The sequence below is a fragment of the Cyclopterus lumpus genome, chromosome 23 (genome assembly GCF_009769545.1).
Source record: "Cyclopterus lumpus isolate fCycLum1 chromosome 23, fCycLum1.pri, whole genome shotgun sequence".
Classification (NCBI taxonomy): Eukaryota; Metazoa; Chordata; class Actinopteri; order Perciformes; family Cyclopteridae; genus Cyclopterus; species Cyclopterus lumpus.
In genome coordinates this window covers 1,350,233-1,364,252 of record NC_046988.1, presented here as the reverse complement: position 1 = coordinate 1,364,252, position 14,020 = coordinate 1,350,233, and the positions used below count along the sequence as shown (strand labels likewise).

Sequence of the window (14,020 nt, the reverse complement as noted above, 5' to 3'; positions counted from 1 at the left end):
TGCTGAGGAAATATGACCTCAAATACATTTAATTTCAATCATAATCAAAAGTTGGCCCCACAGATGTGGAAGACTGGAAAACGCTCACCAGATGAGACTGGGCTTTTTACATGAGGGAGATTTAAAGAGACAGGCGCTGAAAAGGGAGCGTTTGAGACAGATGGTGCACACATCTGTATTCAGAGCATTAGAACAGTCAAGTAGAAACCCCAGATGAACCTGGAAATGAGTATGATGTGTTCCCTTTAAAAAAGAGCAGTGTGGAGGAGTAGTGAGCAGAAATGGAATATAATATTCATAACTATGTTTTCATTGGTGTATAATCAGCTGAATCTAAGAATCTTTGTTAGCTTAGAATGAACCCTTCATTTTAAGTATGCAACTTTCTACATTATTCAATGATAGAAAGGATATCTTGAGCATATGGTTTGAGTTCAGTTATGTTTATTTAGTGAGAAAAAAGCTCAACATTTGCAGAGACTGCGCTGGTGTGTGGTTTGTACTGCGGCCTCATGATGCAGCTGCTATGGTTACGACCTCTGGCCTTCCACTGCTCTGGTCTACACAGGACACGTGAACGGAGCCGTCCCTGCAACACACAGAAATCATGATATACAGGCAGTCACTACCTCCTCCTGTTTCATGGATCATGGTCCATGCCTACTACTCATTATTCTTTCTGTACACATGACATCTATTGCTTCTGTCCATCTGGGGAGAGGGATCCTCCTCTGTTGGTTCTGTTTTTTTGGGAGTTTTTCCTGATCCGATGTGAGCTCAAATGTCAGGGATGTCGTATGTGTACAGATTGTAAAGCCCTGAGGCAAATTTGTGATTCTGGGCTATATAAAATAAACTGAATTGAAAGGGTCCTGAGCTCTGACCCCTGGAAAGACGGGGGGGTACCTTTTCATGGTCACCACGGTGTCGATGTCATGGTTCTCCTCTCTGGGCTGCAGGTCCTTCAGGACAATCTGTCACGACAAAGGTTCCGTTGAAAGGAATGAATATGGTTACATCCCTATTTTACACACTGATCTATATTATACTTTACCTGGCCGTCTGCACATGGCACCATGACAACTATATGAATCACTATTGTGATTCACATAGTTGTCATGGTGCAGTGTTTACCTATTAAATTCAGGAGGTGTTTTTCTTGGATCCTTAGCAATAACAATGTGTTTACTGCGACTGTCAGTTTGATGCTGCCCAGTGTTTTAAAAAGGGGACGCCAACATGTCCTGACCAAGCTGGGCTTCACAGTTCATGTTGGACTCATAAGACTTTTAAAATGTTATAAAAAAATTAAAAAAAACTACTTGCACTTGCCAAAAGGTATGCCATAAGCATTCACACAGACAAAGTTATTGAAATATTAAAAAGCCAAAACTGTCCCTAATAGGGCACAAGGGTTAAGATCTGATTCGCTGTCAGTGCGTTTCCATACCATGGCTAGCTTTTCTGGCTTCTCCGTGACACTTCTCTGGTAAATCTCCAAGCAGAGAGAGGACAGCTCCCCCCCTCCACTGAGGACGTGCTGTCTGCGGGCGGGGAGGGGCGTGCCCGATGGAAGCAGAACAGTGAACACCTCGGCTCCGGATTCATCCACCTCCTGCAACCCCCGCACAGTACAGATTAAACGAGTCATATAACCTACTTATGCTGCGTTTTAAAAAGGGACCAGCATACCTTCACTAGTATGTCTGTGGCAGAGACGTCCACTGTGACGGACTCTTCCTCGGGGGCAAGGCTGTCCTTGCCAACCAGTAAGCCTGCCTCCAGGGCTGCTCCCACAGCAATGACCTCATCAGGAGGTGCCGAGCTCAGGAGCTCCACATCTGGAAACGTTTCACGGATCATCTGCTGGAGACGAGGGATCCTGCCCGAGCCACCGCAGAGAACCACCTAAAAACACACCCATCAAACAAAAACACTTCATCACCGAGAGCCAAGGCTTTTATTTTCTTGAAACCCGTCACTATCAAAAAGGTTGCTCTCATCCACATCTAGAAGCAGGCAGATCAATTCAAACAAAAAGGTGTAAATTAAAGCACAAACAGCTGTAAAAAAAAGAAGACCATCACAAACCATACCTTGTTAATGTCTTTGGTGGACAGTCCCGCCTCCTCCAGCAGGGGTCTGATTGGCTGGATGCTCTTGTTGAAGAGGGCGAAGCAGAGCAGCTCAAATCGAGCTCTGAGGAAACGGGACAATGCGACTGCGCGTCAATACAATGATACTTTATGCATACACTAAACGCATTTCGTAAAGGTAAAACATCACAATGTGCGTTTATGCCACATTCTGGTATTTACAGATATGTCTTGTTTTGATGCTAATTTCACCGTTGTAAACATTCAAGTTTGGAGCAGATTCCTATGTTTGTGCTTGGTGTCAGCTGAACAGCCTACCTGGACACTTTGCATTCAAAGTCAATGCCGTCGTGCAGAGAGTCCACAAAGCAGTTGGCCGACTCCAGCGTGGACAAAGTGTGTTTGGCCATGTCTGCTCCGGTCATCAGCTTCATCATCGCCCTGGCGTTAGTGCTCACGTCGTGCTTAAAGGTGCTGGACAGCAAACAGACACACAACATGAGCGTGGCTGGCAGGGGTCAAATGTCAGATCATACAGTTGAATCAAACTGCTCGAAAACAGTTTCAACAAAAACATCAGAACCGGCATGAAGGGAGGACGTTGTATTAGACGGCTTTAATTGTACCCAGCTGTACATAATAAACTGGCTACTGACAAACAGGAGTGAAGTTGCTGGTCTGCCGCTGTCTTGATCGGTCAGTTAGCTTGTGTGACTCTGGACTGTCTGACCATGAAGCCAAGCGATGAACATTTTCTAAATGTGTCATGCACTTAAACTGAAATACATTTCGCTGCTGCTGTAAAAACCACAAAGAAAACACACTAGTTACCGTTTGAATTCGGTGGCGAGGTGCTGGGCCAAGGCCTCGGTGAAGCTCTCTCCTCCGATGCTGTTGTCGGTGTGGGTGCTAATGACCCGAAACACTCCTCCGTTGACCTGCAGCACCGTCACACTGAGGGACGTCCCGCCCAGCTTATACACGAGGACGTGGCTGTCAACACGGTGCAGATCCATGAGTGCATGCGGTTTGGAGTGGATATGTTTGGATATCATAATGAATGCATTAAGTAATAATCGGTACCTCTTTCCAGAAGAACACTCCTGCCCTATGTTATAGGCCAACATGGCCGCAGCAGGCTCGTGGATCAGTCTCAGCACATGGAAGCCTGCAGCTTCAGCTGCCTCCCTGCACAAAGCAAACGCAGTGGATGGACTTAGTTAAAAAAGATGGCACTGTCTCGCAAAAAAAAAAGGGACAGCTGGGTTGTGATGTGGCCTACCTCAAAGCGCGTTTCTGAGCGTGTGCAAACTCGAAAGGGACGGTGATGACCGCCTCTGTGACATCTGAGCCGAGAGCCGACTGAGCCGTTTCTGTGAGAGTGTGAATCGATCAGCTGGCTGTTTTTCTGCAAAGTGTGTGTGTGTGTGTGTATGCATCACAAACTACCTTTCATTTTGCGGAAGATGAGTTTCGCAACCTCCTCTGGAGAGACATACTCTGGGTGATCTCCTGCTGTGATCTCGTAATAAGGCTTCTCCTGTCTGTTGACCACCTGAACACAGCAACCAAAGCTTTTACCAGCACAGTCGATCTACGTGGGCTCAGCAACTGGTTTCAAAACTACACAGAACTAACGAGCCAGCACGTTTCTGACTGGAGAGGAAAGTTCTGCAACATGAACAGCATCAGAGAAATTAATGCCAACGCAGGGAACATATGTGCTGTAAATAAATCAAACTCACCTGACACTTGGTCTCTGTTTTGTGGGCTTGTGTCTCCGGATCATCAAAGCTGCCCATTGAGAAACAAGGGAAGGAAAAAAACCTCAGTCAGTCTGAACACCTCAGTATTTTACCAGCATCGTCATATCATGGCAAGCATTCAGGCTACTGACGATGATGTGAAAGCAGAGGCGTTCTCAGAAATGACCTTGTATGAGAGACCATGTACATGTTACATGTCTGAGACCACAGAGCAGTTACTGAACACGTCCAACTTGCTACAGAAAAGAATTCCAGACAGAAGCTGCCTAAAGGAAAGCTCCAGCTTCAGTGTGATAATATCCACTGAAAGAAACTTAACTGATATAGATTATCTTGGGTGTCTAAAATACATCCACAGCCGAACACTGCTTTAATCCCGTGCTGGTTCTCCCAACTCCATCGACTGAAGAACCTCGTACAAACACACTTCTAAACATCGGAACAATCCCTTTAAAACAATTTGTCTGCCTATAATTTAGATTCCAATATGGAGCCGAGCTATCCCCTGTATCTTAAAGATGTGCAAACCAGACAGTGTGCAGTGTGTCACCTCCTCCCCAGCACTTGTTTCACTTTGACAATCGTGTTGGCGGCGTTGCGGACCCGTCCCTGCTTCGCTGCGATGCCGACAATCTGCACAACAGGAGAAATCAAGCAAGAAGCAGACTGGTCAATACAGCTGTAAGTAGTAGCCACTCAATGCGGGACCTACAGCTAAAGAAAAGAGCACGAAGCGTCAACTCAAAGACTCGGACGGCTAATAAGACAACCGACACGGAGAAAAGGGATGCGGTACCTGCTCGGTTGCTCTGTAGCTCACCACCGCTGGAGTCACTCGGTCCCCGGCGTCGTTCGCCACCACATCGGCCCGGCCGTCCTAAAACACGAACAGTGAGGGCAGAGCCCCAGTGAGTTAGAGAACACCGAGGGGAGAGGAGGCATTCGAAGGAAAGCGTTGCTGTCGGGTCGACTTTTTAACATTTTACTAAACGTTCGGCCCATTTCAGTTATAATATTAATGAAATAATAGAAGGTTAATTGGTAAAGAACTCTGGAAAGTCCCAACAGATATCTATACATGTATTTAGGCTGACTTTAACAGAAGTCGAAATGACTTCATTCATCGTCCTCGCAGCTAACGTCACAGTTTGTTAGCATCTTCACAACTAGCCCCATTTCCTGAGGGTTTGGAGCGAGAGGTCAAACACGTGACTACTAAACGGAGCAGAAGGAGCGCGTGGGAAAGAACGGTAGAATCCAAGCGAGCCCGACTCACCTTAAATATCGCAGCGCAAGCGCAGGTATACCCGAAATGAACTCCTATGGCAGCCATGCTGGAAAGAACCTACAAGGCTGTGCAGCGCGCGCATGCGGCCCGTGTTCGGCTTCGAGGAACAACTTCCGGCAGAACTCTTTCAGAGCAAAAGCGTATAACTTGTATGAGCCTACGGAACATTTAAAATAATATGGTGTACTAAAACGGCCAATTTAATACACATGTTTCTATTTCTGGGTGTGCATATTATACATTTGCATATTAACCTGCACATGTATTTAAAACTTGAGGGTTTTATTTCTGCATTTATTTCTTTATTATTTTATTAAATTACTTATTGAGTCGTTTATGTTTTAATTAGCCCTCCATAATAGTATTACAAATTGTAATACAAACTCTTTATGATAATAATAATAATAACAGTAATAATCAATCAATCAATCAATCAGACTCAAGGTCCAGATAGTACAAAACATGAAATAGAATAAAATACTTACAAAATCACAAGTAAAATACATAGACCTACGAATGCCGCATAAATAGACAGCTGTATCAATGTCTCCACAGAAGGGACTGGTAGGTCGTAGAACTCAACTTTATGTTTGATAAAACCATGATTATTTCATACATAAGATTTCTTAAAACAGCTTGGAAAGTATTAACTCCTGCAGCCACAAACATTTCACTGGCACTACTCCAATACTAATAGTAAATTATAATTATTGTTGTTGTTGTGGTTGTTATCATTATTATATAGGATAATCATTTTAAACACAGTAAACATTTGTTACTTTCTAGAAAATATATATAAATATATATCATAGCTTGTCAATTCAGCAGATTTTTTTCTTAATCACTGTCTAAATCCTAATTCTTATCCTAATACTATATACTGGCCGAAATCCAATATTTAGAACTTTAAGTAAAAAATCTATATCAGTGAGTGTTGAAGTTAAAGTTTTAAATCAGTCGGATGATCCATAACCACGTGGTGACGTCAGTCCCCACGTGCTGGCTGGGACACGGTGTCGCTAATAATAACGAGCAGCGCTGCCATGGAGGTGTTGTCCCTCACCCTGCTGCTGCTTTTCAGAGGCTTTACTGGTTCTGCTGCAGCCAACTGTGAAGGTCAGACCGCACGAGAGACAGAAGTTAGACACTGAGGGCTCTCCCAGCACGAAGCGACAGCTTCTTATTTCAAACGTCAGAATCAGCTGTGCGTGTCTGTGGCCGCCAGCTCTGCGACCATAATCTGCCCTGCATGTTTGGACCAAATTGGGGGTGCAACCCAACACATTTGCTTGATATGTTTACAACAATTCGAGTCATAATATAGCCACGAATGTATTAATTATGGTAAATAATCGAATAAGATAGACCACGTTGTAGGACAAAGGTTCAGAGATTGTCAAAACAAAAGAAATGTACAGAAATGGATAAGTTTAGTTCTTCATATTTTATGTCCTGCACACTACTTCCAATTAAGGCCTATCTACCTATGTAAGTATTATATTAAAAACAAGAAAGGTAGTACTAATAATAAAATAGAGGTCAGGTTTCCAGTTTACTATAACATACCGTATTTTCCGCACTATAGGGCGCACTGGATTATAAGGCGCACTGTCAATGAATGGTCTATTTTCGATCTTTTTTCATATATAAAGCGCACCTCAGTCAAACTTTATTAAACGTGTTCACAATAACTCTCAACATTGTTCAAACGTTAATGAGCGTATTCACTCCCAACCTTGTTGAGTTGTAACACGTAAAAAAAACAGTCTGATACCACTAAATCAAACGTTAGCGTAACTCTGTGTGGTCTTCTTTACTTGGTGCAGGTCATCTTCTTGCTTCCTCCACTTCCGTACCATTGATTCATTATGTTGAATTCTCTCTCAGCTGCTCTATTCCCATGTTCTACTGCGTGACTGATAGCCTTGAGTTTGAAGTCTGCGTCGTAAGCGTGTCTCTTGACAGGTACCATTGTGGGGTCCTTATACACACACACTGTAATATTATGGCGAAGCACAGTGTGTATTACTCCGCGACGCTCCTGACTACGGTAGCCGTGAAGGGGCGTTGACACTAAACGCGTTGCGAATTTTTCGCGCCTCTGAAACCCATGTAAAGTCAACGCACAGACCCGTTTGGTTGAAATTCGCCGGACGTTGCGATAGACGCATTTCGCTCGTTGAGAAATTTCGCCAGAGTTGAAATATTTCAACTTCCAACGCGAGTTGCAAAAGTTTCGCAACTCGCCAGCCAATCGCGGAAAAGTTATCGAGGCGGAGTCGGTGAAACTCCCCGAGCTGTGTGAGCCTACGGGTGATGTTATGAACCCAAACACGAGGGCGTTAGATGTTCCGACTTTTATGGGATGTCCACAACAAGTATAAAGCAGAACTAGTGGTTATTTCGACCATGGTGGATGGAGGAAATTATAATTGTTTTTACCGAGAACTGTGAACGCACCATAATGCTGCAAGCGGTGCAGCTTTGTAGTTTACCAAAGTCGTACTAAAACATTTTGACAGAGCGCCGTGTACCACACAAAATCGCTTCGAGGTCAGTAAGCACAACCAGAATTAATCCATATATAAAGCGCTCCGGATTATAAGGCGCACTGTCGTTTTTTGAGAAAATTAAAGGCTTTTAAGTGCGCCTTATAGTGCGGAAAATACGGTATATGTTATTTGTAACAAACACTGTTAATTGTAAAACTCAAAAACAAAACCATATCTCTTCCATTAAACAAATATATATTGCCTGTTGAACACACTGTTAAATGTCTTTCTGTCCACAAAGAATGCGACCTGATGAGCAGCTTCTTACTGACAGAACTGGTCTGCAGTGTGTGTGGACTTTCTCCACAGACTGTATGGCAGTCTGACCTCAGCCCACAGAGAACTCACTCCGTCCCTGGTGGAGGAAGAGCTGATCCAGGCCTGCACTGCTGCCCAGGGGAAGGAGGCAAGGCTGGTGAGACTCAGATCATTCCTACCATGTAACCACGTTAGCAGAGACATGAATTACTACAATATGGACACCAACTTGTCCATTATCATCAATCTTTGACCCAATGCTCTATTCACCTATTGTTCTAACTGGCAACCCCGTTGTCTTTCTTTTCTATGGCCACATCCTAGTTTGAGAGAGATCCCTCTCCATTTTGTCTCCAAAGTAAGAGTATACAGTATATACTGTACATCGCTCTCTATATATAGAGATGTGTGTGTATATATATATATATATATATATATATATATATATATATATATATATATTTGACACTGAAGAAGTTCAGAAGCCAATTGGGTCATTTTATTTTGAATTATTTTTGAAAGATTCTACCAGAAATCCATGTCCTTTGTTATTGCAGGACTGTGTCTCTATAGTCTTCAGCATTGGCCAATAAAGTAACTTGTACATTTGTGCTGACCAATAATGTAGGTCACGTTAAGCAAAACATTTTTTGTTCCACAAAAAGGTTCCAAAGAAATGTGGGTAAGGACAGCAGGCATCTGAACCCAGTGGGGTTCATTTAGCAGGAAAGTTTGAGTTGCTTTAATGTACTAACATTCTCTTCATTTAGCCCGCAGTATTCATTACACAGGAGAAACAAATTGCATAAGAACCAATATGGTTTAAAGTAAAAAAAAAGTAAATGAAAAATGTCAGTTACTAATTACATTTACTCAAGTACAAGTTTGAGGTATTTCTACTTAACTTCAGGTGTTTCTTTGCATGCATTTTATACTTCTATTCCACCCCCTTGTGGAGGGAAATATTTTACTTTTTTTGGACTGCTTTGCTTAACAAATGTGCATGAAAACATACAAAGAGTTTATACATACGGGTAAGCAATACAATATGAAGAATGCACAATATATACAAAGAATAGAATAATAAGAAAAATGCACAATATATACAAAGAATAGAATAAGAAGAAAAATGCACAATATATATATATTTTTAAAAAGTATAGAATAATATGTAAATGTAAAAGTACAGAACTTGATTAAATATACTTGGTTACTTGACACCACTGGTCATAAATGTGTATTTAGTTAGACTGAAAACCAATAACATATAAGTATATGTACAGCTATACTTTGTTACTTGACACAACTAGTAGTAAATAGGTATATAGTTCAACTGAACCCCTCCTATTTATAAATAATAATAATGATAATATATATATATATATATATATCTATATATAAGTATATGTAATAAAGTACAGATATACTCGTTTACTTGACACCATGTGTAGTAAATGTGTATTTAGTTGTACTCAACACCTCATATATATATATATATATATGCCAGTTTTCTGCACATTACATTTGCTTAAGAAAGTTTGTGTGCTCACTTTCCTTTAAAATCACATTTTTAAAATAAGGCAAAAAAAAGTCTTTTAAATGTCAATAATCTTCTCATAATTGATTGTTTTATGAGAATAAAGACACTGGACTTTGCAGCTCAGGTTTAATTGAATGTACTATAAGCAAATTGTTTTTTGTTTGTTCTTATAACACATGGACTTGTTATTTTATAAGAACGTGGTGTGATTTGAACAAACAGAGTCTCTTATGTATCACGTAACTTCCTTTCTTAGCCCAGGCGAAAAAAATATATACTTTTTTTTGTATTTGAAATTAAATGGAATATATTTGAAAAATCTAAATGATATATATATATATATATATATATATATATATATATACACACATATATATACTGGGTTTAATTGGGTGCAAAGAAAGAATTAATACAAAATAATTAAACCCAATATATATATATATATATATATATACTACCGTTCAGAAGTTTGGGGTCACCCAGACAATTTCGTGTTTTCCATGAAAACTCACACTTTTATTTATCAAATGAGTTCCACAACTAATAGAAAATATAGTCAAGACATTGACAAGGTTAGAAATAATGATTTTTATTTTAAATATTAATTTTGTTCTTCAAATTTTGCTTTCATTAAAGAATGCTCCATTTGCAGCAGTTTTATAGCTTCTCTCACTAGCATAACTGTTTTCAGCTGTGCTAACATAATTGCACAATGGTTTTCAAGTGTTTTCTAATCATCATTAGTCTTCTAAGAACACAATGTACCATTAGAACACTGGAGTGATAGTTGTGGAAATGGGCCTCTATACACCTCTGTAGATATTTCATTAAAAAACAGACGTTTCCACCTAGAAGTCATTTACCACATTAACAATGTATAGAGTGTATTTCTGATTCATTTAACGTTATCTTCATTGAAAAAAACAGTGCTTTTCTTTGAAAAATAAGGACATTTCTAAGTGACCCCAAACTTTTGAACTAGCCTACGGTAGTATATGTATACACATTATATATATATATATATATATATATATATATATATATACACACACACACAGTGGTATGAAAATGTTTGGGCACCCCTGATCATTTTCAAGATTTTCCTTTGTGTCATTGGTTGTTCGGAACAGCAATTTCAATTAAATATATCATATAGCAGACAAACACAGTGGTATTTAAGAAGTGAAATTAAGTTTATAGGATTTACAGAAAGTGTCCAATAATTACTTAAACAAAAGTAAATAAATAAATAAATGTGGGCACCCCAACAGAAAAATTACATCAATATTTAGTAGATCCTCCTTTTGCAGAAATAACAGCCTCTAAACGCTTCCTATAGCTTCCAATGAGGGTCTGGATTCTTCTTTACAAAACATCTCCAGTTCAGTCCGGTTTGATGGTTTCAGAGCCTGGACAGCCCGCTTTAAAACAGACCACAGACTTTCAATGATAGTCAGGTCTGGGGACTGAGATGTCCATTCCAGAACATTGTACTTGTTCCTCTGCATGAATGCTTTGGTAGAATTTGAGCGGTGTTTAGGGTCCTTGTCTTGTTGAAGTATCCAGCCCCGGCGCAACTTCAACTTTGTCACTGATTCTTGAACATTGTTCACAAGAATCTGCTCATACTGACTGGAATCCATGCGACCTTCAACTTTAACAAGATTGCCAGTACCTGCACTGGCCACACAGCCCCACAGCATGATGGAACCACCACCACATTTAACTGTAGGTAGCAAGTGTTTGTCTTGGAATGCTGTGTTCTTCTTCCGCCATGCATACCGCCCCTTGTTATGTCCAAATAACTCCATTTTAGTTTCATCAGTCCACAGCACCTTATTCCAAAATGAAGCTGGCTTGTCCAAATGTGCTTTAGCATACCTCAAGCGACTCTTTTTGTGGCATGGGCGCAGAAAAGGCTTCTGCCGCATTCCTCTCCCATACAGCATCTCCTTGTGCAAAGTGCACTGAATAGTTGAACGATGCCCAGTGACACCATCTGCAGCAAGATCATGTTGTAGGTCTTTGGAGCCGGTCTGTGGGTTGAGTTGGACTGTTCTTGGCCTGCCACTACGGGCCTTAACTAGAACTGTGCCTGTGGTCTTCCATTTCCTCACTATGTTCCTCACAGTGGAAACTGACAGCTGAAATCTCTGAGCTAGCTTTGTGTCTCCTTCCCCTAAACCATGATGTTGAACAATCTTTGTTTTCAGGTCATTGGACAGTTGTTTTGAGGCTCCCATGTTGCCAGTCTTCAGAGAAGATGCAAAGAGGAGAACAACTTGCAACTGGCCACCTTAAATACCCTTTCTCATGATTGGCTTCACCTGTGTATGTAGGTCAAGGGTCAATGAGCTTACCAAACAAATTTGGTGTTCCAATAATTAGTGCTAAAGGTATTCAAATCAATAAAACAACAAGGGTGCCCAAATGTATGCACCTGCCTACTTTTGTTTAAGTAATTATTGGACACTTTCTGTAAATCCTATAAACTTAATTTCACTTCTTAAATATCACTGTGTTTGTCTGCTATATGATATATTTAATTGAAATTGCTGTTCCGAACAACCAATGATACATAAAGGAAAATCTTGAAAATGATCAGGGGTGCCCAAACCTTTTCATACCACTGTATATACATATGTATATGTATATATATGTATATATATACATATATATATATATATATATGTATATATGTGTATATATATATATATGTATATATATATATATATATATATATATATGTATATATATAAAGGGTAGATGTCTTGCAGGCTACACAACATACCCACTAACCCTTATCAACACCATGATCTATTCCTATACTGAAAAACATAGTTTTGGTTCATAAAGCTAACCACATATTTTTGCTGCCTAAACTTGACTAAACTGCGACCATTTCGAGAGCGTTTCATGTCGTAGGAGTGTCCTGTGATACTGTGAACCCACTGATTAACCTACGGTTTCAGTTTGAAATTCGGATAACGGATATCCGGACCAAGACTTTCATTTCCTTGCGCAATCATTCTTGACGGTCTGATTAGCAACTTGAGCCGCAAGAATTTGGCCAAAGTGGTCCGCCTCTTTTGCTTTTCACTGTTTACCTGGATGTGACAAAAGCCCGCCACATTTGACTGGCCTACGCCACATTTGACTGGCCTACACCACATTTGACTGGCCTACGCCACATTTGACTGGCCTACGCCACATTTGACTGGCCTACGCCACATTTGACTGGCCTACACCACATTTGACTGGCCTACACCACATTTGACTGGCCTACGCCACATTTGACTGGCCTATACTCCTTGAACTACATACAGAAACGCTTCCGATACCAAAATAATGTCCCGTTGGCAAATCGATCTTATAAGGATGGTGAACTCGACTGGTTGTCTTCGTTGGTTGGGTTGGTTAGGTTCAGGCTTGAGAATTTGGATTGGTTAGGGTTTGTGAAAGAATATCAGGGTTAGTCCATCAGAGGCAGAATATCCCGTCCTGCTGCCTACAGATTCTGTATTCATATGCAGATAGATGTTTATAAAGATTAGGGTCAACGCATCTCAGCTGACCCCTCTTCGCTACCCTCCTCTTGAGTCTTTGGTGCGCAGCCTTGACTGCTGAAATGGTGTTTCTTTCAGGGATGGAAATGAATTGAATGTCTTAAAAGCTGACCAAAAATATGTTTATGTGCTTTGCTAGTGTTACTACCTCGGAGCCAGTAGTGATGCAGCAACCCGTGTCACAGCCTCAGTGTCTCGACCTCTGGCCTCCCACGTCCCCATTGAGAAGATCTGCCAGCGCCTCAGTAGCAGAGACACGCAGATCTGTCAGCTCAGACATGGTAAAATGGGCTCAAATCCATAACAACGAGTAACCATTAATTTGCATGTGGACACAATATAACGCCTGCCCCTGTGTTGTCTGCAGAGCCTCCGCTGAAGGATCTGAGCAGCGATGGACTCAAAAAGACGAGAGTCTTGGAGCTGAGGAACATTTTAGCCTCTTGGGGAGAAGAGTGTCGAGGCTGTCTGGAAAAACACGAGTTTGTCAGCCTCATCCAGGAGAAAGCCCCGCTGCATGCTCCCAGGATGGAACTCTGAATAGTGATGGGTGTCGTCTTGTGCTTGATGATGGTCCTTCTTGAACATCATCTTGCTGAGACATTTTGTCCACCTAACCAACTGTAGAACGTAAAAAATAATAAAACTAAGAATACTTTCAGAATATGCCTTTTAAATTTAATAAATTGGATATTTAATGTTTTTGTTTGTTTTTTACAAATGGACATCTACTGTCAGTCTAGCTAACCGTGTATGTACAATAGGCTATGTAGCAAGACCCAGAAATAAATTACTAATCAAATATTTACCTTGACAGACAATTCGTTGAACTTGAAGACTGAACTCGTGAACTGTTTTTTGATTCGTGGAGAAAGTATTTTGAGTACTTTGAAAACAAAATTACTCCACTTTAAAGTATTTTGTTACAAATTCCGTTAGATATTTTATTGGCCC

The 14,020-nt window shown here is 40.8% G+C and overlaps 2 protein-coding genes across 3 annotated transcripts; one reads left to right on the top strand and one right to left on the bottom strand.

The window, feature by feature from the left end:
* Window positions 1-427: 427 nt before the first annotated feature.
* Window positions 428-5,258, bottom strand: hspa14 (heat shock protein 14). Of its 2 annotated transcripts, XM_034526724.1 has the most exons (14): window positions 5,139-5,258; window positions 4,659-4,739; window positions 4,413-4,495; window positions 3,842-3,890; window positions 3,546-3,651; window positions 3,379-3,469; window positions 3,180-3,284; window positions 2,928-3,089; window positions 2,415-2,570; window positions 2,097-2,199; window positions 1,693-1,908; window positions 1,451-1,615; window positions 907-974; window positions 433-589 (listed from the first exon to the last, which is right to left on the bottom strand). In XM_034526724.1, exons 1-14 carry the CDS (start codon window positions 5,193-5,195, stop codon window positions 511-513), a joined length of 1,521 nt encoding a protein of 506 aa, XP_034382615.1. In that variant the 5' UTR covers window positions 5,196-5,258; the 3' UTR covers window positions 433-510. The 2 variants fall into 2 exon arrangements, with proteins under 2 accessions (XP_034382614.1, XP_034382615.1); XM_034526723.1 differs by having other exon boundaries at window positions 428-589; window positions 2,928-3,284; window positions 5,139-5,252.
* A 910-nt stretch (window positions 5,259-6,168) lies between these two features.
* Window positions 6,169-13,691, top strand: cdnf (cerebral dopamine neurotrophic factor). The gene is made up of 4 exons (XM_034526725.1): window positions 6,169-6,266; window positions 7,990-8,117; window positions 13,206-13,347; window positions 13,434-13,691. Exons 1-4 carry the CDS (start codon window positions 6,194-6,196, stop codon window positions 13,604-13,606), a joined length of 516 nt encoding a protein of 171 aa, XP_034382616.1. The 5' UTR covers window positions 6,169-6,193; the 3' UTR covers window positions 13,607-13,691.
* Window positions 13,692-14,020: the final 329 nt, after the last annotated feature.

Coding starts and splice junctions, on each gene's coding strand:
- hspa14 (XM_034526723.1), bottom strand. CDS start 5,195: ATGGCTGCCATAGGAGTTCATTTCGGGTATACCTGCGCTTGCGCTGCG. Junction 3,285..3,378: donor GCTCAGAAACGCGCTTTGAG/GTAGGCCACATC, acceptor TGCTTTGTGCAG/GGAGGCAGCTGAAGCTGCAG. Junction 2,571..2,927: donor CTCGCCACCGAATTCAAACG/GTAACTAGTGTG, acceptor TTTGCTGTCCAG/CACCTTTAAGCACGACGTGA.
- cdnf (XM_034526725.1), top strand. CDS start 6,194: ATGGAGGTGTTGTCCCTCACCCTGCTGCTGCTTTTCAGAGGCTTTACT. Junction 8,118..13,205: donor AGGGGAAGGAGGCAAGGCTG/GTGAGACTCAGA, acceptor GTGCTTTGCTAG/TGTTACTACCTCGGAGCCAG. Junction 13,348..13,433: donor GATCTGTCAGCTCAGACATG/GTAAAATGGGCT, acceptor TGTTGTCTGCAG/AGCCTCCGCTGAAGGATCTG.